The 24,920-nt window shown below is 43.5% G+C and overlaps 1 protein-coding gene across 1 annotated transcript in view; it reads left to right on the top strand.

Moving 5' to 3' along the window:
* The window catches only part of ITGA9 (integrin subunit alpha 9), a 953,395-nt gene that overhangs the window by 117,123 nt on the left and 811,352 nt on the right, over window positions 1–24,920 (top strand). Inside the window, exon 5 of the mRNA XM_070726333.1 lies at window positions 22,307–22,374. Within this exon, the coding sequence (XP_070582434.1) occupies window positions 22,307–22,374 (68 nt within the window). The remainder of the gene's footprint in view (window positions 1–22,306; window positions 22,375–24,920) is intronic.

Genomic DNA, 24,920 nt, shown 5'->3' with positions numbered 1-24,920 from the left:
ATGGAAAGGTCACCAGGTCCATGAATCACGCCCTTCTGGGACAGTGTGGCATCAGCAGGATAACTTCCACCCATTCCTGCACTACTTTGGGAATAATATGAAGAGGTGGGAATGCGTAAACCCTTTGTCCAGGCGCAGCGGAGAGTGTTCATCCCTTTTGTGCCAAGGTTTTTGAATCTCGTCAGGAACCTGGGAACCTGTGCATTGTGGGGAATGGCAAATAGGTCTATTACTGGCCGCCCAAATCATGAGGTGAGCTGTTTGAACACCCCGGACACAGTGACCATTCTACCTGGTCGATGTCATGCCGGCTGAGCCAATCAGCTGTGACGTTGTCTACTCTGGAGATATGCTCTGCTGTGATTGACAGGAGGTGGGCTTCTGCCCATAGACCCAGAGGCAAGACCTCTGTCATCAGATATTTTGACTCCGTTCCCCCCTGTCTGTTTATGTGAGCCTTGGCTGTTATGTTGTCCATTAGGAGAAGGATGTGCCAACTCCACAGAAATTGCTCAAAATGCTCGAGGGCCAGGCAATGGCCCCCAGTTCCAGAAAGTTGATGCTGCGCAGCACCTCCTCCAGGGACCAAGTGCCCTGGGGCACCTTGTTCCCCAAGTGGGCACTCTATCCCAGAGTACTAGCATCTGTGGTCATCGTCACCGTTTCCGGTTCTACAAAGCAGGTCCCTTTCTCAATTGCCTGAGAGCTCCAACACATTAGTGAGGCCTGAGCTTTCTGGGACAGCCATACTCTGACTGTTGATGCTCCATACACTGCTTGCTGAAAGGGGAGAAGAAACCACTGGAGATCCCTTGAGTGGAGATGTGCACAGGGAACAATGTGAATGGTTGAGATTATTTTTCCTAACAGTGAAGACAGCATATGGAGTTGTACCAAGGGAGACTCCCTCACTACTTTGATCAACTCCCGGATGCTATCCCTTCTTTCCTCTGACAGGTAAACCATACATCCGAGGAGTCTATGATCACCTCCAGATGAGTCAAACAAGTGTCAGGGACTAACTGACTCTTTTTCAGGTTGATAAGGAAGCCGTGCTCTTCTAACACCTCCCATATGATCAGAACATCCCTCTCTGCCTTCCTCCTAGAGGCTGATTGGACCAGGATGTAATCCAGCACTGAACCCTGACTGGTATGGTTTTGAGATGTGCTGCTGGCACAGTGAGTACTTTGGAGACTGATGACAGTCCGAAGGGAAGAGCTCTGTACTGAAAGTGTCTCTTCCCATATGCAAATCGGTGGTACTGACAATGGGATTCCCTTATGGGGATGTGAAGATATGTCTCAGAGAGATCAATAGAAGTAAGAAACTCCCCTTGATTTCCCCAAGAATGGTGTGAAGGGTGTGCATCTTGAACGTCCTGTACACTATGTATTCATTAAGCTGTTTAAGGTCCAAGATGAGCCCCCATCCCCAGATGGCTTCAGAACTATGAAGAGAGTGGAGTAAAATCCCTGTCCCCTCTCTTCTTCGGGCACCAGCTGGATGGCTGCTATATCTAACAGGTGCTGTATGGCTTCCTCCATAAGAGCCCTATGACCAAGGCTTTGTGGTTTGGGGCAGCTTATGAAAAACTCAGAGGGTGTAGTCTAGAATTCAATTGCCAGGCCCTGGGATATGGTATCTAGGAATTGCTGTTTGTAGCATCCTACCAGCTGGCGAAAAGGGCCAGACAACCCTGGATGGGAAGCGTAACGGGTTTAGTGGCTCTGGCAGAAAAGGTGCCCACTGGCCCTCTGAAAGGGCCGCTTGCTCTGGAAGTTCCTGTCCCCTCCACCTCTCACCCTGTTGTTGTAGTGCGGTGAGAAGTGGGAGGGGAAACACCCGTACTGGTTATCGGGGCTCTGTACCCCCTCCTAGGAAAGATAGTGGGTCTGACCACTGCTTTGCATGTTGTGGTGGGCGGCATCTTCTTCTTGTCCTTGGTTTTGATTACAAGGGTGTCTAATTCTGACCCAAATAACTATTTACCTGCTAAAGGGGCCGCTGCCAGCTTCCATTTGATGTGGTCATCCCCGGACAAGTTGTGTAACCAGTTAAGACGTCTGGCAACCATCATGCCTTCCCATTGAATGTGTCACAAAGCATGTTGCCTGCAATGTGGCAGGCACTGTGTATCTCGCTGCAGCTAGAAGCTTGTTCAGGTTCTGGTGCACCCTGACATTCGATGACGGGATATGTTCCTGAAGAATGGACAGCCACTTCAAAGACTTGCGGGCAAAGGAGACTGAGGTGACTGTAGGATGATGTCTGTCCAATACACATCCAGTTTCAGTAGCTCTTTGATCTTTGGCATTTGCAACCATTTAGCTAATTGTAGTGTGAGGGGGAAATATTTCTTATCTAGGGTACTAGGGCGGGGGGGCCTGCGGCCGGGTTCAACCATTGCCTGCCAATGGCATCAAGGAACAGTTGTGGTGTTAAGATCAACTCCACCTGAGCTGTTGTTTTCTCAAAGAAGGGATCTGGCTGAGAAGAGGAGGCCTTAGAGTCCACTGTGGTGGTTGTTAAGTTAGCGGTGGCCCTTGCCTTGTGTAGGAGAGTGCGGATCAGGACTGGTTGGAAGAGGCCTGAGGTGGCTAGTGGCTCAGGGGGCAGAGTCTCATCATCCGAGAATTCCAAGACTAATTGTTCATCCTGTGAGATGTCTTTCTGCAATTGGCTCTTTTCCAGATCCCGACCTAGGGATGGATAAGTGGGTGGTCGAGGATGAAGCACCATCATAACCGTTGGGCTTGTGGGGAGTGGGGTTTGGCAGGTCTTCCATGGCCCTGACTGCAGCCTCGATACCTCTTCTGAGTACCTATTAAACTTAGACTGATCCACAGAGGCTGCCTGGTTGACCAGTTTCAGGGTCTGAGGCTGAGATTGGGGTCCTTCATCTGCCAAGGGCCCCTCCTACATGTCTGAGTCCCCCAGTCCAAGTGCCAGATTTTCCATGGAAAGGATATCTGAGGAAGTATTGCTTCTTGAGGACCCGGTACTATGCCTCCCCCTGGACCCAGGGGGTTGCACCGTCACCGCTTGTACTTGTGAGCCAACTGCAGATGGCCCTGTGGTCGCAATTGGACTTGATGGCTCGACCTCCATGTCTGTCTAAGGGGTTTGGCATTTGCCTTGCCTTTTAAAGTTATTTTAGAAGTGTCCCAGCTGTCAGGACGGGAGTAATTAATGTCTGTTTGAACATTAAATCATCCTGGAGGTGATGGATTGAGAGTGCAGACATTTGTTTTCAAAAACAAGATTTCTTTTTATTATAAAAGTAGAAAATTAAATATGTCACGAGGGACAAATGAAAAATACATCTTCACATGATGGCTACTAAGACAGGAAAGAACAAAGCAAATATGGAGACAGAGATAAAGACGGATGTGAGGTATAATGACGTGGCAGGATTTTACATCATAGTAGGAGGATCTAATAAAACACACAAACAGTTAACTATTTAATTACTGAATGTCTCTGAATGTCTCTGGGGCTGTCAATACAGTGTTCCCTCGATTTTCACGGGGGATGCGTTCCGAGACCGCCCGCGAAAATCGAATTTCCGCGAAGTAGAGCTGTGGAAGTAAATACACTATTTTTGGCTATGAACAGTATCACAAGCCTTCCCTTAACACTTTAAACCCCTAAGCTGCAATTTCTCATTCCCTTAGCAACCATTTAGATTATTACTTACCATGTTTATTTATTAAAGTTTATTAAAAAAAATATTTATTAAAGGCAGACGAAAGTTTGGCGATGATGTATGACGTCATTGGGCGGGAAAAACCGTGGTATAGGGAAAAAACAGCAAAGTATTTTTTAATTAATATTTTTGAAAAACCGTGTATAGCCATTTTGTGAAGTTCGAACCCGCGAAAATCGAGGGACCACTGTATTCAGCGTGACACCCCTTCTTTGGCAGTCATCAGGGACATTGGTTCACATAAGGCACATTTTCTTGGATAGGTATTCGTGTTGATCAGCTGGCAGTGGTTTATTCAGCACGTCAGCAATCTATTCAGTTGTGGGCACATAAAGCAATTTCACGAATCCTTGTTTTACGTATTCTCTTGCATTCTTATATCTTATGTCGATGTGCCGTGAACGCGATCCAACATATTCAGTTTGAGATATGAATGTAACTGAAACATTGTTCTCCATAATAACAATTGGTTTCATGGGATCACGCCAAATACTATCAACGAGAGCAGAAACACAGGTTAATACATTACAACAATCAGAAACACAAGCATATTCAGCTTCAGTGGAAGAACAAGAAATAAAATTCTGCTTTCTAACTTTCCAATAAATTGGACAACCATTCAAAAACATCATATAACTAGAAGTACTTTTTCATGTTTCTTTATCACCTGCCCAATCAGAATCTGCATACAAAATTAACTCAGGAAACTTGTCGTGTTTTGGCTCTAGGAACAACTTCATGTTCTTCATGTGCTTCATGTATCTCAGCAGTCTCTATGCATGTCCAGTGAAATGTAGTTGCTTTGCCAACGTACCTTGACAAAAGATTCATACTAAGTGAAATGTCGGGTTTTGTCCAACTGCTAATGTATAACAGTGACCCAATGACTGACCGATAAAGTGTTTGGTCTTCAAACTGAGGACTATCTTGTTGTGTCAACCTATAAAAATCTGTTTGCATTGGAGAGCGACATGGACGTGCGTCAGTCATGTTGCAATTTTGCAAAAGTTGATCAATCTTGTTTTCTTGTGAAAGGCAAAACCCCTTCTCAGTTTTTTCAATCTGAACTCCTAGATAATCATGCATGTGCCCTAAGCTCTTCAATGTGAAATGTCTTTCTAAGCCTTTTGCAAAAACTTCACTCATACGTTTGTTAGGACCAATGTAAACAATGTCATCAACATAAACAAGTATAATTTCATAAACATTACCTTGCTCTTTTGTAAACACGCATTCATCAGAGTCGGACTTAAAACCCATTGAATTTAGCTTGTCAATGAGACAACGGTGCCACATGAGGGTTGACTGTTTCAATCCATATAGACTCTTTTGCAGGTACCAGACATCACCTTCTCGTTCCTGGAACCCGGGTGCACTCTTCACGTAGATTTCTTCATTTAAATCAGCATTCAGATAAGCAGTTTCATCATCAAATTAGTAAACTTTTAAATTCAAGGCAATAGCTATGGTTAAGGCAATTTTGACACTTTCATTTTTAACTGTAGGTGAGAATGTATCTGTGTAATCTTCAGGATACACCTGTGAGTAGCCTTGTGCTACTAATCTTGCTTTGTATATTTTATCATCATTTGGTTTTTGTTTAATTCTGTAGACCCATCGTGTACCAGTAATCTTCTTTTTTGTTGGAGGCTCAACATATTGAAACACTTTAAATTTCTTTAAACTGTCCAGTTTATTTTCAATAGCCTCATACCATTTTTCTTGTTCAGACTCAGGTAAATGTTTTATTTGAGAAAAGTTCTCAGGAGGAAGTGTAACATTGTTACAAAGAAAAGGAAAAGGTTTGTGTAATACTTGTTGTTGGTATCTCTTTGGAGGAATCCCTTTTGTGGTTCCCTCCAAACATCTTGGAACTGTGGTCCATCCTTCATCTTGGTCATCTCCGTCTCCAATTGCATTGCTAGGAACATCATCTGCGACTGTTGAAGACTGTGTATCATCTTTTGTAGAAACAACATCTGGAACAGTTGCCTGTGGATCAGGTTGCACTGTACCTTGAACATCACCTTTAGGAAAATAAACTGAAGTATCATTACTGTGTATTCTGGACCAATTTGTATCTTCCTCAAATTTAGCTGAATTGGAAATAACGGTGAACATGCCTAGAATGAAAAGATTTGTTTGTTAATACAGGTTTAACATTTGCAATATCATGCGGAACCTCTTGAACCTCATTGGCTTTAGGAGCCTTTGTTTCTATAGTGGCAACAGGTTTCCTCTCTGGACCTATGCTTTTGGCCTTTGGAACTTTTATACTTACATCAACTTTTACGTGAGGATTTGGCTTTAAGTAGTAAACACCTCTAATTGGAAAAGCAGTAGCAATGACTTTCCCGTTCTTGACAATGTAGCCTTCATTTAGTTCAAAAGTCACTTTGGAACCTAAATCTTCATTTAAGCGATATGTGCTGAGTAAGTTGCTTGTAGTTTGTGGAACATATAGAACACGTGGAATCGGCTTCCGGTTTGGTCCGGGATCACAGCGGAGGCTCCAGGAGAAGGGCTCTGTCCCTGAGACTTCTTCAACCTCTCCAGAGGTCACGTTTGCGATCAGTTCGGGTCAGGATGGCCCGTTCCTGGAACAGGGGGCTTCCCTGAAGCCGAGGAGCTGGTGCCTGAGCTCTGAAGGCAAGGGATCGACCCGCAGCTCTGGTGAATGAGAACCGGCCCTCGTATTCCCAGAGGGCTCGGCCATTTGTGATCCGTCCAGATCAGTGGGAAGCAAGAAGGAAGGAAAAACAAGAATACAAGAATTTTGAAAAGCACAGTGAAAGCAGAAGAAGAGTACAGAAATGAAAAGAAGATTTAAGGTAAAATTCCATCATTAAATAAAAACTTGGAAGACTTGATTAAATTGAATTCTTGAGTAAATAAGGTGAAAAAAGAAAGTTTTTAGAGAAAATTCGTATCCAGGGGCCGAAAAAGAACAAACGGCCGGATCTACTTTTTCTCTCTTTGTTTGATTTGGACTGGATTAAAATTTTTAGATTTTTAGATTTGAGATTGTGATTAATATATACCATATCTACAATTTGGAAGAGAAAATCATGTGTTATGAATAAATATAAACTTTATTAGCCTTAAAGAAGAATTATACTATATTGATAATCCCGGAACTTCTTTCTACCGGCGGAGGGATTATTTTTTCTTGTTGCTGATACTCAAAATAAAATGGAATTAAACTACTAAATCTCTTAAACTTAAATGGATTATGCTATAATATCGAGGATTTAAAATAAGAAGAAAGAAAAGGTTGGTGTGATTTCAATTTGATTGCTGTTTTTTGGATCTTCGGTGTTGTTGTTGGAACCAGCTGCAAAAGAGGAATATTTCTTCGGTTTTTGCCTTACTGGCCTTGAGGATATATTTTAACTTTTATATTTGGATTTGGACTGAATTATTTTTATTAAAACCTTGGATTTAAGGACTGGATTTGGACTTTGGACTTTGACTTTGAAATTTTGCTTTGCATTGAACCAGAATTGGATTAATTAACGCTGTTTTGAACTATATAAAATTGGATTAATTTCACCTTTGGAACTATTTGGCACCTCGGAGCTTAGAAGATAACTACTAAAGAGGACTTCAATCAATTTTAATTTATCAAGGAATTTTATATCTGGCTAAAAAATATAAGTATATTAATTTTGCTTACAGTATTTTTCTTATTCTTTGTTTCTTTTTTCTTTGAGGTCTTTCCTTTTTCCTCTTTCTATTTCTTTCTTTTTCTTTTTCCTTTTCTTTCTTCTTCTTTAAGATATAGGGAATATTAATATTAAAATTGTATAGGATTTTAAAATAAGAATTAACTGACATAATGAATTGCTGAATTACCCCTGGTTTCCCACTCCCTCCCCTGGCTTGGTGTGTTTATTTTTTATTTTTTATTTCTTACTGAAGTTTAAAATAATAATAATAAATTTTACTAGGTTATAAAGTGTTAATAAAAAGGAATATTTTTATAAAAGAATAATCATTGGATTTAGAAAACACTCCTCCTTTCTCCCCTGTTTCTTTTTTTCTGCCTCCATTAAATAATTTATTTTTTCTTTCCTTGCCTTTACTTGAAACTTGGTGATTTTAATATTGTAAATTTTATATTAAGAAATAATTTTCTTTTTCTCTTATGAAATTAATGAATTAATATTATTATTTTAAAATAGATTGAAAGTTTTGTTATATGTTTTTTTTAGGATTGATAGATTATAAAAAGTATTGTGGGTAATTATTAAACATATTTTACCAGATTTAGCCTTTTTTATAATTTTGACAACTTAGATATAGTAATAAATTTGTGTTATTAAGAAATTACAGTAATAAGCTATATAGTGTTCTGTCTGGGTTTTCCCAGACCTCCACACCCACTGAAAAAACAGCCAGACACTCTGGTAAAATCCAAAAGTAATTTATAGCAGGAAAAAATAAGCATAAAGGAAGACCTGTCTTCACAGCAGACAGGTTACAATACTTTACAACAGGGTCCTGATGTCCAGTCAATTCCAAAAGCTTCTTGCTGGCACACCCCCCCAAGGTTTCAAGAGTCCAAGGCACAAACCAGGATTGTAGCCACCAAAGTTCACAGACAGGTCTCACGATTCTCCAAGATAAAACTCCACAAGCCAGAAAGGGTGGGGCCACCTTTTATCCTTTCCCAAGAGCACCACACCCAAACCCAGCTGCAACCACTAATGCTGGTAATACCTAGCCAACTGCGTTCTTCTCTCGTTAGCTCTCCTCTGTCGCATATCTATGAAGTCACTAGCATCCTCCCCCAGGGAATCCAGGCTGCTTGCTGGGGAGAGCTCCCCCTGGTGGAACTCTGGCTGTCCTTCATCTTCAGCCTGGGATTCAGCTTCTTCGTCAGTCTGCCCCTCCTGGTCCTCAGCCTCTGAGCTGGACACCGACAGCAAATCAGCCATTCCCGGAGGGGTCCCAGGCTGAACCACAACACCATCCCCCCGCGGAAGGCCCCTCCCCACCTGCCAGCGGAGAGGACGCGGTTTCTGAGGGAACTGGGCGTGAAAGGCCCGAAGAAGATCGGGAGCGTCCAACAACGCCGCTTCCACCCAAGAGCAATCATCCGGATCCCCCTCTACCCATTGCACCTTGTACTGGAAACACCCATCCACCCAACGGGAATCCACAATGTCATGTACCATAGCTTCAGGGAGGTGATCACGAACACACGGGGCAGGAAACACGGGAACATTGGGACGGAGCGGACAATCGGGAGGGACCGGGACTAGCAGCGAACGGTGAAACACAGGGTGAACCCGCAAATTGTCCGGCAGGGTGAGCCGGTAAGCCACCGGATTAATCACCCGCTCAACGGGAAAAGGACCCAGGAACCGGGGATCTAGTTTGTGCCGGGGTAGTTCAGAGGCTACATATTTTGTGGACAACCACACCTGATCCCCCACCACCAAGGGGGGCACATCCCGCCTGGAGCGATCAGCCACCCTCTTGTAGTCCTCCTTGGCTTTATTCAGGTATCTCTTCACCATCTCGTGAACCGCCTGCAGCTCTGAGAGAAAGTCCTCAGCAGCAGGCACCGGGGAATCTAGGAGGGTCAAGGGAAAGAAGCGAGGGTGAAATCCATAGTTTGCGAAAAAGGGCGTGAGCCGGGTCGATGAGTGACGGGAATTGTTGAACGCGAACTCCGCGACAGGGATAAACCGGGACCAATCCGTCTGGCGATCCGCCACGACACACCGCAGGTATTGTTCCAATATCCCAATCACTTTTTCTGTACCGCCATCGGTCTGGGGGTGCTGCGTCGAGGCGAGGCACACGGACACATTCAGGGCCGACATCAATTCCCGCCAAAACCGGGCTGTGAACTGTGTGCCCCTATCAGAGACCACTCGATCCGGAAGCCCATGTAACCGAAACACGTGACTAATAAACATTTGAGCCGTGAGTTGGGCAGTGGGCACCCTAGTGCAAGGGACAAAATGCACCATCTTGGTGAGCATGTCCATCACCACCATGACCACCGTGAAGCGAGCAGAGGAAGGCAAATGAGTGACAAAGTCAATGGACACGGCACCCCAGGGTCTCTCAGGCGTGGGCAAAGGTCGCAGTAATCCCGGTGGGGCTCCAGTCACCCCCTTGGCCGTACGACACTGGACACAGGTGGCCACATAGGAACGCACATCATCTTGAAGGCGTGGCCACCAGAATGTCCGAGAGACTAGCTCCAATGTTTTAAACAGCCCAAAATGCCCCGCCACTGGACAGTCATGACACTGGGTCATAATCAACCCTCTCACTGGGCCGGCGGGAACATACAGCTGCCCCCGGTACTGAAGCAGCCCGTCTTGAAACGTCCATGGGGAATTGGGTGTTAACTCCCGCACTCTCTGCGCTACAAACCCATCCCCACGCTGCGCCTCCCGTAAACGGTGACGCAAGTCCACTGGGTCCTGAGTGGCAGCCAACGCTGCAGGGGGTAACACTGTCTGCAGAGGAGCCAGCTCCTTCGGGTGCGTGTATTCTGGCTTGCGCGACAAGGCATCCGCTCGGGGGTTCTGGGCACTGGGAGTGTACCTGATGCGGAAATTGAACCGCGCGAAAAAGAAAGACCAGCGGATCTGTCTCTGGTTTAATTTCCGGGCCGTCTGCAAATACTCCAGGTTCCGGTGATCCGTCCGTACCTCGATTTGATGACGGGCCCCCTCCAGGTAATGCCGCCAATGCTCAAAGGCGGCCTTCACCGCTAAAAGTTCCTTCTCCCAAATAGTATAGTTCCTTTCCGAGGGAGACAGCTTCCGGGAGAAGTAGGCACACGGAAACAACATGTCACCGGGGCGCTGGGCTTGGAGAAGCACTGCGCCAACCGCTACATCTGAAGCGTCGGTTTCTAACACAAATGGCTGAGCGGGATCAGGATGGCGCAGAAGCGGTTCCGCCATGAACGCCGCTTTCAGGGCATCAAAAGCCCGCTGTTCCGCCTCCCCCCAACCAAATGGGACTTGTTTTTGTAATAACCGAGTCAAGGGCGTGGTTAACGTGGCATACCCCGGAACAAAAGCCCGATAGTAGTTTGCAAACCCCAAAAGACGTTGTACGTCTTTCACCCGTCGTGGAGGTTGCCAAGACTGAAGTGCGGCCACTTTGTTCGGGTCCATGGAAATGCCACCTGGAGATAAAATGTGCCCCAGGAATTCGACGGTAGTCTGGAAGAATTGGCACTTCTCCAGCTTGGCATACAACTGCTGCTCCCGCAAGCGGAGCAGGACCCGGCGCAAATGGGTCAAATGCAAGGCATGGTTCGGGGAATACACTAAAATGTCATCAAGGTAAATCACCACAAAATGGTCCAACATGTCCCGGAACACGTCGTTCATCAGATGTTGGAACACGGCCGGGGCGTTGGTGAGGCCAAATGGCATCACTGTATATTCAAAGTGGCCGTAACGCGTGCCAAACGCTGTCTTCCACTCATCCCCGGCCCGCATCCGGACCAAATTATACGCACTGCGCAAATCAATCTTGGTGAATACCGTTGCCGTCCGCAACCGGTCCATGAGTTCAGGGATCAAGGGCAAGGGGTACCTATTCCGCACTGTGATGGCGTTAAGGCGGCGATAGTCACAGCAGAGGCGCAGATCGCCTGTTTTCTTTTTCACGAACAAAACAGGGGCAGACAAAGGGGACTTGGATGGCCGAATAAATCCCTTGGCCAGATTCTTTTCCACAAACTCCTTGAGCGCCACAAGCTCCGGCTCGGACATGGAGTACAAACGACCAGCCGGGAGCTTGGCGTCAGGGAGCAGGTCAATGGCACAGTCATACGTCCGATGTGGTGGTAGCCGATCCGCCTCCTTTTCGTTGAACACATCGGCGAATTCCTCGAGGCAACGGGGTAATTGAATCGCGGGAACTACTGGGCCTTGGGCTGCGCACACATGTCGGTGATGGTCCACGCACTGCAAACTGGAGAAGGTGACCAAGTTCTGAGACCACACCACCTGTGGGTCATGTGCACGCAGCCATGACAACCCCAACACGAGGGGAAAATGAAGCCCCTTGGTAACATAAAACTGTAGGGCCTCCTCATGAGTTCCGATGCACATCCGCACCGGCAGGGTCTGGAAACGGATGGGACCAGCCAACAAAACCCGCCCATCGATAGTCTCCACAGTTAATGGCGGGGTAACAGGACAAAGGGGCAAGGAATGACGTTGGGCAAAGGCTTCGTCTAAGAAGTTCGTCGTCGCCCCCGAATCCACGAGGGCCAACGCGGGGTAAGTCCGAGTCCGTTGCGCGATATGCAAGGTCACCGCAAGTGTCAGGTGTCGAGACGGTCCGAATTCGGGAGTCGTGGAGTCAGACGAAAGTGGGATCCCCGCCCGACCTAGTGTTGCCACCAAGCCGGGCCCCCCTCGTTTCCCGATCGTTCTGGCGACGGAGGACAGCCAGACGAAGGCCCCGCCATCGGAGAGTTCAGGGCAGGAACGGGGACACTAGGGGTTGTCTCCTGTAACTGCACAGGGGACGCCATGGGAAGCACGGGAGGGCTGTAGGGTACGGGAACGACGGCAGCCACGGTGCTCCGCCTCTTGTGGGGACAAACCACAGCAAAATGTCCCGGGGCCCCACAATAGAAGCACAATCCAGCTGCCCGCCGACGCCCTCGTTCCTCCGGGGTCTGTCGGGGTCGGGCGTAACTTACGTCCATCGGCTCCCCGGCAGCAACACGATCCATCAAGCGTGGAGGCAGCGCTGGTGAAAAACGTCGGGGCGCAGGGACCGGAGCCGGGGTGCTTACGGTTGACAACCCCCGCCGCGAAACAGGTGTCGGCGGGACGCCTGATGCACGGGGGTTGGACCGTCCCGCTCGACGGACTTCCCTGGCCAACAGCCTGGCCTCTATTGCCAAGCAATGCCGCTCCAAACCGTCCAACGTGCCGGGCAGCACCTCATGCACTAATGCGTCCAACATCGTGTCGGATAGTCCATCCTGGAAGGCCTCGATCAGGGCAGCCTCATTCCACTGGACTTGCCCGGCCAGAGACCTAAAGTCAGCCATATAGTCCACCAGGGGGCGCGAACCCTGGCGTAATTGCTTCAGCGCCCGCGTGGCCGTTTGTTCCTGCACCGGGTCCGCAAATTGGTGACGCAGCAAGTCACAAAAAGCATTGTAGTCCTGGAGTAGCGGATCATCCCGGGCCAGGTAAGGTGCCACCCACGACGCTGCAGGGCCAGCCAATAAACTGCACAGAAACGCCACCTTGTGGTCATCCCCTGGAAAGTGCATCATCTGCGCGTTGATAAAAAGCTGCACCTGGCTCTGGAACGCAGAAAACAGCCGCCGGTCCCCCCAGAACTTTTCCGGCATCGCCACAAAGCATTTCCTTCTGGGCAAAGGTGCTGGAGGTGGTACCACAGGTGCCGCCTGGGGTGGGGCCGCCTGGGACAAAACCTCCACTTGACGTTGTAATAACAAAACTGTTTGAGTCAAGTTAGCAATGTCCCCTCTCAATTCTGCAAATACAGCCTGCATATCAGCTGCAGAAACATCCATGGTGACAGGCAAAAACAGGCAACAAAGAGCAAGGAACAAAACAACCAAACCACCCCTCCAAAATGAGCACCAGGTGTCTGGTGGTTGGTGGAGTTTTATTCTGTTCTGTCTGGGTTTTCCCAGACCTCCACACCCACTGAAAAAACAGCCAGACACTCTGGTAAAATCCAAAAGTAATTTATAGCAGGAAAAAATAAGCATAAAGGAAGACCTGTCTTCACAGCAGACAGGTTACAATACTTTACAACAGGGTCCTGATGTCCAGTCAATTCCAAAAGCTTCTTGCTGGCACCCCCCCCCCCCAAGGTTTCAAGAGTCCAAGGCACAAACCAGGATTGTAGCCACCAAAGTTCACAGACAGGTCTCACGATTCTCCAAGATAAAACTCCACAAGCCAGGAAGGGTGGGGCCACCTTTTATCCTTTCCCAAGAGCACCACACCCAAACCCAGCTGCAACCACTAATGCTGGTAATACCTAGCCAACTGCGTTCTTCTCTCGTTAGCTCTCCTCTGTCGCATATCTATGAAGTCACTAGCATCCTCCCCCAGGGAATCCAGGCTGCTTGCTGGGGAGAGCTCCCCCTGGTGGAACTCTGGCTGTCCTTCATCTTCAGCCTGGGATTCAGCTTCTTCGTCAGTCTGCCCCTCCTGGTCCTCAGCCTCTGAGCTGGACACCGACAGCAAATCAGCCATTCCCGGAGGGGTCCCAGGCTGAACCACAACATATAGTAAGAGTGGTTTGAAGTTTATTGGAGTTTTCTCCCTTTCTAAAAACAAACAAACAAACAAACAAACAAATAAATAAAATAAAAAGGAAAATGAAAGAACATATTTTAGCCAACAAAAATAAAACATTAGAAGGACAAGAGGAGCCCATTCAGGAGTATCTTTTAAGAATAAACTAGGATGTCTAGTACATCCACATATACAAAGACTATTAAAAAACAAACTTTAACTGCATTCCCTCAAGTATCACCTCAACCATCTCCAGTACATCAAAGTGTTTCTGCAACCATGTCTGCGAAAGATAAAGAAAGAAAAAGCACAGGCGCAACCTACTCTTCAAACAATACAAGAGACACTGAATGCAATGAAAGACTTTATGTTTAAATCTCAAGATGATGCAACCCAACAACGTAAAGGTTTAAAGGCTGAAATGGTGGAATTAAGAGCTGATACGGGAGAGATGAAGGAGAAGATGAAAGAAATACAAGAGACTTTGAAAGAGAATGAACAAAGAATAAAGGCAGTAGAAGAAAAAACTGAAAAAGTCGAACGAAGAATGGACTATTTTGAAGATAAAGCTGACTCTAGAAATAGAAGATATGACAAATCAATTACACATCTTGAAGTTCAACGTGCATCCTATGGCTTGAGATTCCAGAATATAATAGAAGAAAAAGATGAAGATTTACAAACAAAAATGGCAGAAATAATTGGAGGAATTCTTCAAGTGGATCCAGCGGAACTGACAAAAGAAATTGATGAAGTCTTTCACATCCAAACCAGCTATGTTCGCAGACATAATTTGCCAAGAGAAGTCCATATTAAATTTGTCAGGAGAACTACAAGAGATAATATTTTGAAATGGACAAGAAGCCAAAAACTACAAGATAAAGGAAGAGAGATTACAATATTGAAACAAGTTCCAAGAAGAGTAAGAGAAAGCAGAAGGGATTATTATTTTTTGACCAAAATTTTGATTAAGGAAAATATAACCTTCCGCTGGCTTATTCCAGAAGGACTTTCACTATACTGGAATTCACAAAGGTTTAAGATTGATAATATTGAACAGGCACGAGAATACTATGAAACCAGTGGATTACGCAAGTTTGAACAACTAATGAAAGAACTGCCAAAAAGAAAGGAGGACGAGACAGGTGACACTGCCCAGGGGAGGGAAGAGGAAACAGGGGCGAGAAGAAAACAACCTCAGCACGAATCGAAAGACCTCAAGCAATACTATAAATAATTATGTCGAAAGACTTTAAAAAAAATTCTGTCAATGTTAATGGACTGAATGAACCGAGAAAAAGAAAACAAATATTTGCTAAACTTAAAAAACAAGAAGCACAGATAGTAATATTACAAGAGGTTCATATTAAAAACACAAATCAGAAATTATTATTGAATCCAAAAATTGGAAATATGTACGCCGCGTTGGCAGACCAAAGAAAAAGAGGGATAGCTACGTATATTGAAAACTCCATAAACTCCAAACAATTATATGCTGATAAAGAAGGTAGAATATTAATTGTTCAGATAAATATAGAGCCGAAACCGATTGTCATTATCTCTATTTATGCTCCAAATCAGGGGTCCCCAAACTTTTTACACAGGGGGCCAGATCACTGTCCCTCGGACTGTTGGAGGGCCGGACTATAAAAAAAAACTATGAACAAATCCCTATGCACACTGCACATACCTTATTTTAACGTAAAAAACAAAATGGGAATGTACTATTTAGAGAGGGGGAACAAGTCTGAAATTTATATGTTTATGCTTTGTTTTTAATTTTCTTTTGTTAACATCTGATTGGCTATGCAAGGTTCTCTTGGTTTATAGAAAAATGTAAAAAAAGGTTTATAGAAAAATATATAAAGAAAGAAGGAAGCACTTTGGCATAATGGTTAATAAGTTAGAAATATAATTGGTGTTGTACTTTTTGAAGGAACATTAAGGAGGGAATTTAATTAAAAGAAAAGTATGTACCTGGATGACAACATTAGAAAAAAAAACCTTTTGCAACTTTTTTGATGATTGATATTAGTTACTGACAAAATATCGCATTTTATTCAGGGAAAATTAGATGGTACATTGTATTGTTTGAATGTATGTTGAGAGAAAAATTTTTAAAAATCCCCCCCCCCAAAAGTCCTTCCTTCCTCCGCCCCTCCATTCATTTCATTCTTCCTTCCTTCCTTGTTCCCTCCATTTTTCTTCCTTTCCTTCCTTCCTTTTCCCTCAATTTCTCCTTCTTTCCCTCCCTCCCTCCTCCCCTCCTTTCCACTTCTCTCTTCCCTCTCCCTTTTTTCCTTCTTTCTCATTTGTTTTGTTTCCCTCTCCCTCGTTCTTTCCCTCCATCATTTTCTCATTTTTCTCTTTTTCTCTCTCACATTCCCTCCCCCTCTCACTTCTGTTTTCTCTCCCTCTCTCTCTTGCTTTCTCTCTCTCTCTCTCCTTTTCTTCTCTCATCATTCCTCTCTTCTTTTTTTTGTTCCATGCAACATGCCGCGGGGCAGTCGGCTGCAAGTAGAAGCTCCAAGACGGTGGCACCGACGTTGGGTCGCAGTACATTGCTGGAGCTGCGCTGGGCATGGGGCTGGCACTGGCCCGCTGGTTGGGCCGGAACGGAGGTGCCAGCCCCATGCCCAGCGCAGCACCAGCAATGTACGGCGTCCTGCAACACATTAAGCTGCCGCTGCCGCCGCCACTACTGCTGCCGCCGGTGCCTTGCAGCTAACCGCCCCACTGCTGCCCCACGGCTACTGCTCAATGCCCTCCCACTCGACTCACGTTTGGCTGCATCACCTTCGCGGCTTGCCCTGCTGCCCCGCACCTGCCAGAGCTGCCCAGTGCGACCGAAGCGCGGGGTGGAGTAGGCGGCTGCTGCTTCAGGCCCGCCCCCAAGCTGAGCTTCCTTTGGCTTCCTTCGAGGCAAAACTGCAAAGCTCACTTGCCGCCTCGAAGGAAGCCAAAGGAAGCTCAGCTCAACGAGGACCGGCTGTTGGTCCCTTGAAGCTGCCGCCGCCGCCGCCCACTGCGGAGATCCCTTTGCCCGAACGGAGGCGGCGGGTTCAAGGGACCAAGAGCCGGTCTTTCTCGGCGCTGAATTGTTGCAGCCTCTGAGGCTGCCTCCACAATTAATGACAAAGTTAAAACAATTAGAACTGCTCTCGCAACAAAATGGTAAAAATAAAAAAAATAAGGGAAAGATAGAATTGCAAAGGCATAAAATTAAACTTATAGAACAAAAACAGTTAGCAGAAAAGATTAAAAAGGCCAAACAACATTACTTTGAACATGCGAATAAACCAGGAAGATGGCTAGCATATAAGTTAAGGAAATATAGACAATCAAAAATAATTAAAGAGTTAGTAGATGAAAATGGAATGGTTAAACATAATATAGAGGAGAAGGCAAAAATAGTACAAGAATTTTATAAAGAATTATATAAAAAAGAGGATACCAATGAAGATGAGACTTTTAATTAGAATCCCTAGAATTACCACAATTAACCGAAGAAAAACAAGAAAATCTAGATAGTCCCAGAGAAATGTTAATGTAGTAAAAAGAGATTTCCAATGTCTTAGTGTGAAGCTGGGTAGAATAACTGATTCAGTGACTATCTCAGAGGTGTTATGGGTTTGTGGCCAGGAGGAAAAAACAACTTGTATCACAGAGTTTAATGCATATAAATATTTCCAGACTCTATACCTCATATAGGCAGACTTTTTTTCATTGACTATAGCCCTTACATCATTGCTAAACCATAGCAGTTTCTTCTTCCTTTTATCTTTAGTTATTTGCTTTACATACAGTCCAGTGGCTTTTAAGATGGCCTTTTTTTAAATACAGTCCACTGGGCGCTTGCTCCTGCCATTTTATCCCTCCCCTTTAATTCATTATTTAAATATTCCCCCATTTCATTAAAATTTGTTTTTCTGAAATCCAATACTTTGGTTGCAGTGTAGGATTACTCAAAATTAATTTTTACATCAAACCACAAACATAGGTGGCCAGTGCAAACTAAATTTTCTCCCACCTTAACCTCTGAAACCCAATTCCCATTCTTAAAAACTAAATCTAGAATATTCTCCCCTCTAGTCGGTGTCTTAACCAGCTGTGCCAGAGCTGCTCCTGTAAGGGCCTCTACTATATTCTTACTTTTGCATGTAAGGGCATTGGGGATATTCCAGTCAACGTCAGGCATGTTGAAATCACCCATAACCACAATATCTCCCTTTACTGCCATTTGGGTAATTTCATCCACCATCTTGTTGTCTCAAGTTTTTTACATGTATTTTGAATTAGTGTTGCTTTTAGACTTTCCTTAACATAAATGGCTCCACTTCCCCTTCTCTTTACTCTATCCTTCCTATATAATGTATATCCTGGTATGGATATTTCCCATTCATTGGAGTCTTTAAACCATGTTTCAGTTATGGCAACCAGATCCAAATTATCTCTAGGTATTATGGCCATTAACTCACAGAACTTGTTGCTCAAGCTTCGAGCAGTCATGCACATTACATTATTATCATTATTTGTTTGCCTCTTATCATCAACTACATTTATTTTATTTACAGCTCCCTTTTCATAAATTTCAACAAATTGATTTATCCTCATTGGTCAGGGACAGAAATCATCCACTTCAGTTACATCTCTGTCCCCTTTACCTAGTTTAAATGCCTGTCCAAAAAAGTTCTGAACTCCTCACCGAGCACCTGGGTACTTCTGTATGATGGATGCAAACCATCCCTTTTAAACAACTCCCTATAAGACCACCTACTGACATCATGACTTACATAGCCAAAGCCTTCAGCTTTACACCAGTCCCTTAACCCCACATTAAACTCTGCGATACAAGTTATTTTATCCTCCTGACCAAAAACCGGTAACATATCGAGAAAGTAACTGAATTAGTTATCCTACCCAGCTCCATGCTAAGACATTGGAAATCTCTTTTTACTACATTAACATTTCTCTGGGACAAATCATTTGTGCCAAGATGCACCACCACATCAACGTTATTACCTTTACTCACTGCCTTGACAATATTTGTAATCTGCCTCCTGTCCCTGCTGGCAGTGGCCCCTGGGAGACACCTCATCAGCTTCACCACATCCTTACTCTGTCCCAAATCAGTTGCCCTGAGTCTTTGGAGAAGAGCGACATATAAAACTAAATAATAATAATAATAATAATAATAATAATAATAATAAATAATTAATAAATAAATAAATAAATAAATAAATAAATAAATACACCTCTAACAGTTGAGTCACCCACAAGAAAATGTGTCCTCTTTTTATTTCTACTAACTGCACCCGATGGTTTGGTAACAGTATGAACCTCACTTACAATAACTTCCCCTTGTAACATCCCCTCATCCTCTGACTGAGGGACCTCGCTAATATCTGCAACTAGTCAGTTCTGCAACTAGTCATATCTGCAACTAGTCATATCTGCAACTAGTCATATCACTAATATCTGCAACTAAATATCTCACTAGTCAGTCATATAATCCTCCCAAAATATTTCAAATTCCAAACTACTTTCAGTACACATACAATTCCCAAACCTCAACTCTAATTTTGTCATATAGATATGTTTATATCATTATAATCTTAAAAACTCTAATTAGAATGTCATGCCTACTCCCCATTTTTGTTCCGTCGAGCTCTCTGGCAGAATCCTCGCGAAAATTCAGATAGAAATTTCACACACACACACACGTTTGAAAGTTCTAAGCAATGTTCTTTATACTGAAAATGCAAATAAATTAAGCACTCTTTTTCTATAGCAAAGAGCACTTGTCTCCAAACAAACTTGTAATTTGTACAAGTCCCTTATCAGTTCTGAGATACTTAGCTTGCAGCTGTGAGGCAATTCACAGTCCTTCTTCTTGCACAAAGTCAAATATACTTGGCTCTGGTTCAGTTTCAAAGCAGAGAAAAAGCAGCCCGCAAAGGTCGAAGTCAGCAAGGCAGGCACGAAACACAATGATCAGATAAACCTCCACAATGGCCAAACCCACAGGCTGCTCTTTATAGCTGCCTCACTAATTACCACAGCCCCACCCAACCACAGATGGCCTCATTTTCTTTGATAATAATCTCTCAGTTGTTGCTGCCTATGCATCGCTCTCCGCATGCGTGGCTGTATCATTAACTCTTGTTCCGAATCCAAGGAGGAACTAGATAATTGATCTCCTTCTGAGCTGTCTGCCACACTCTGCTCCTCCCTGTCACTCCTGTCTTCTTGGTCAGAGGAGCCTTCATCAGCAGATTCCACCGGGAGCAAAACAGACCTGCGGCATGTGGATGTCTCCCCCACATCCACAGTCCTTGGGGCAGGAGCTGGGCCAGAGCTAACCACAACACTTTTTATACATTTGTCTTTAAAAATAAAAACCCTTATATCACCTTCTCCTAATTAATAAATAAAAAAACAAAACCACATATCTACTATTAAAACCAAAAAAGTCAACAAAACAAAAACAGGAACAACTGTCCAAGCTTTTAAATCTTAAATTTCTTATCTATTTAGCTCTTAATTAATATCTAATCACTAATTCTCACAGTCAAATTTTATTCCAAGTCCTTCTAACATTCAATCCAATTATTAATGTAAATTCATATTGACTTCTCTATATTCTCAAATAAACCCACTCAATTGATACTTAACCAATTAACAATGTACTATTATTAACTTTTATCCACCTATTAAATTATCATAAAGTCATCACAACAGCTCCCACAGCCACGTTCTAGATTACCTGAAGTCTCCGAACACTTTTCAAGGGTAGTCCCATTCAGAGCACATTGCAATAATCAAGCTGTGAGGTGATAAGGAGATGAATGACTGGGAACAGAGCCTCCTGGTACAGATAGGGCCACAACTAGTATTGGGTTGCAGCCAGTATGGCCCTATACAGCATCCGTTAGCAAAAATGAAGCTGCGCGGGCAGTTCAGTGTCCCGGATGCGTGCACATGCATGCTTGTGGGAGATTTGGCTTCTGCCCATGTGTAGGAAGTCAAATAATGCACGAAAATGCTCGCACATGTGAGATTTTGCCAATTTCTGGCGCTTTTTTGCATAAGGTTTCTGGGTAAGGTTGTTGAGAAGGTGGTGGCACTCTACCTAACTAACTAACAGTGGGAGGCACTGTTTTACGGTTCTTCTCCTATCTCTCTGGTCACTCATAGTTCTCCTCCTACCTCTCTGGTCACTCACAGTTGGTGTTGTGCTGAAACAACAGTTATGAGAACTAGCTTAGCATTATCTCAGCGATGGCTGAATAGTGCTATAAGGTACAAATGGCAAGTTGTCCTAGTTAAAAAAAATTGTCAGCCAAGGTTTCTTGTCTGTGATTTGCTCAGTAAGCTCCAAAGGCTACAATCAACTCTTTAACCATGGTTGACTAGCCAGTATAATTGCATGGCTCTTACTAGGCCAAAGTAAGCAAACATAGATTACTTTGGATAATCGGTCAATCCAGCCATAAACCTATTGCATCTGAGTCTAGTTCCATGTAAGGAATGTATTATAATTAACCTGAGTGATGTTCCTTGGTGAAAGTGTTGTACACAATTTGACTCTGGAAGAATTGGTTGAAGTTTCTTTTCTCCCCAGGCATGATAAATCCCAAGACTTCCTTGTATTTTTCTTTGTTCACTGAATTATTGTTTTATATTATTAAAAGTATTCATATTATAATGTAATATGTAATAATAGTAGCAATAATTTTGGTCATTCCCAACACAGTCGATATTCATAGCATTGTAGGATCAAAGATAAGTCCACAAATGAATTTTATCCTAAAACCATTCAGTGTAAAACATTGCAGCGGAGGGAGAGTTTAGGAACTAAAGGAAGCAGGAAGAGCATAGTTTTAATTATGGACAATAAAGTTGTGTGTATTTTAGCTTTAACTCTCATTAATAACCGATTGTGGACTATTCTCTTTAACTTCCAATTAGCCTTGTAATTTTCAGTAAACAAATCATCATGGTACCCACCAGTTGTAGTTCTGCATTTTTAGACTTTTAAAAAATTACTTCCTCCTATCATAAAAATTCCAAAACATGTTTTTCTTCTGTGAATGGAGTTTTTGGTTTGACATAACCAAAGAAGTTTGAGGTTTGCTAATGTCCCAGAATTTACTCTGTAGTGCATCTCACTATCTCAATTTGTTGACAGCACTTATAAAATAAAGAGAGGGGTAAAAGACCATTGAGTTAGGAATTATACATTTCTGGTGGAGACTGACAGGATTCTATTTATTTTGTCTCATCTCTTTATTTCTTTTTTCTACCTTAGAATATAAGAAAAAATATGGTGAAGAGCATGGTTCATGTCAGGCTGGAATAGCAGGTTTCTTCACAGAGGTGAGTGGTGCAGCATTGTGATAAGGCTTTTTTGCCTTCCCCCAGCCCCCAGGACCTCACTGCAGGCTTCCCAGACCCTCCACCCATCCCATTTTTATTAAAAAATGGGCTGTGTTTTGCAAAAATGGGGGCCTTTTTAACCTTACCCCCCAAACAGGCCTCCCAAATAAACCCAAAACAAAAACTTTTTTTCTTACTTACCTCTTTGAAATCTTGGTGTGTCTTATATACTGGTGCATCTTATAGTCTGAAAAATATGGTATGTTTAAACCATGTAACTGAAACAGATCTTTCTCTAGACAAATATTCAGTAATCTCCATTCATTTTTGAGTTTACAAATGATCAAATAGATTTTTCTATACTTTCTCATCTCATTCCTACCCATCCATTTTTATCATATAATATATTAATGCTTTCTTCTGATTACATTAATTTAGAATGTTGCACAATGTTTAAAAACAAAACTTATCTGGTTTTTTGCGTTAACACCATTCTCCAGCAAATCAAAAACATAAAACTATTGCCAGCCTATGGATTCACATAATAAAAAACTATACAGTAACTTGTATAATTCCAAATATTATGTTTTAATCGTATCAGTCATATTTTTATATTTTTATTAAATTTGAGACTCAAATATTAAATACAAATTTTGTATTGAATGAAAAGGAAATAAAAAACAAAGTTAATGTGACAAAAATTAAATTTATAACTTTTTATTTTCTTTTATTCCCCAAATAATATCTATAACATTTCTATATATATTTAAATAATGCTAATCTTTAAAGTCAACATTTCAAAAATCCATTATTCCTAAATTATTCTTCTCAATTTTATTCTCACAGATAATAAATTGTCAAATGTAAATAAATTTATATCTAACAAAACAATATTTCTATAGTCAAGTTCAATGTAATCCTCAAATTACAAAGTCAAAAGTTGATTTGTCTGATAGGAAGTCGTACAGAGATCTCCAAGTCATAAAACATGAAAATAAGTCATTCATGAAAAAATAAAAAGTCATTGTTCTATCCCAGTTTTGAGCCTCCCAAAATAAGATGCACACCACCTGATTTAGTACTAAAAGTTTTACCACTAACAAAAATCTCAGCAGAGAGTAAAATCTAACAAAGGCTTCACTATGCTGATTGTGATATCTTAGCAGCTGGCCAGATTTCCAAGAAGAGATAAACATAACAGTAATTATTAGATTGTAGCAAAGTTCTGTATTGTAGACTTACAGAGGTTGGCTGGAAGCCCAGAGCTAATTAATGCAGACAAGAATATAATTCTTTTAAAACACAAGCTGGTAATAAAAGCGGTAACAAGATTCTGGAATGAACTACTTTATCCCCTGCACCTAAGTGTCATGTGACTCCTCCTTAAATAGCCTGAGGGTATGGCCCAGTAGCAAGCAATGCAATTCATGATGAAGTCTCCTTATGAGTAGCCACTTTTGCCTCCTATGTGCCCTGTGAATCTTAGCATCAAGATTCTCCTAAATCACTCATCTCAGAAGGCCCTGGTTGCTCTTCAGCCTCTGACACCACGTCCTCTTCACTGTCAGTCTCAGGTTCCAGGAACACAGATCACTTGTATCACACATCTATTGTCTCTGAGTCCTCTGGATCCATTGCTAATTGCACAGGACATGAATGGCTCACAACACAGCAGCCCAGACTAATTCCAAAGCATAGAGAGAGGTAACATTGTCCCACATGAACTCTTTTGGTTCATGCCCCTCCCATGCCACCAGATATTGAAACTGGTTATTCAGCGATTGGGAATCTCTAATGCCAGCCACCTCAGGCTCTGGCGGATCATCCCGGATGCTGGGCACAGATGGGAGTCATGCATCAGAATGGAGTGGGCAAGCAGGAGTGGCTGGGACAAGAAGGGAGTGATGGAAGACAGGATGAATCCGGAGCGTATGTGGCAAAGTTAGTTGATAGGCCACTGTATTAATGACCACTTCCACCACAAATGGGTCCAGGAAGCAGCGATCAAGTTACGAACTGGTTGGTCAATGGGGAGATACTTCGTGGGCAGCCAGACATGATCCCCTACCGCCAAAGGTGGTACAGCTCACTGGGAAGTCTGTGAACCTGTTATAGTCCTCCTTGGCCTGATTCAACTGATGTTTCACGAGCTGGTTCACTGCCTGAAGCTCCGACAAAAACTCTTCCACCATGGGAACTGGGGAATCCATGAGTGTGAGTGGAAAGAATCTGGGATGGTAGCCCCAATTGGCATAAAATGGAGTGGTCTGCGTGGGGGTATGTTGCAAATTATTAAAAGCAAATTCCGCAATGGCTAGGCACTCAGTCCAATTTTTCTGCTGTTGGTTAACAAAACAGCACAGGTATTGTTCTAAGATACCAATTACTTTTTCTATACCCCCATTGGTCTCTGGGTGATGCGATGACAACAGACAGACCTGTACCTTGAGCACTGCCATCAGCCCTTTCCAAAATTGTGTGGTGACCTCCACCTCTCAGTCCAACGCAACCCTGTCTGGCACACCATGTAACCAGAAGACATATTG

Source organism: Erythrolamprus reginae, chromosome Z (assembly GCF_031021105.1).
Source record: "Erythrolamprus reginae isolate rEryReg1 chromosome Z, rEryReg1.hap1, whole genome shotgun sequence".
Taxonomy (NCBI): Eukaryota; Metazoa; Chordata; class Lepidosauria; order Squamata; family Dipsadidae; genus Erythrolamprus; species Erythrolamprus reginae.
Note: the sequence above shows the minus strand (reverse complement) of the source record. Positions and strands in the feature narration are given on the sequence as shown.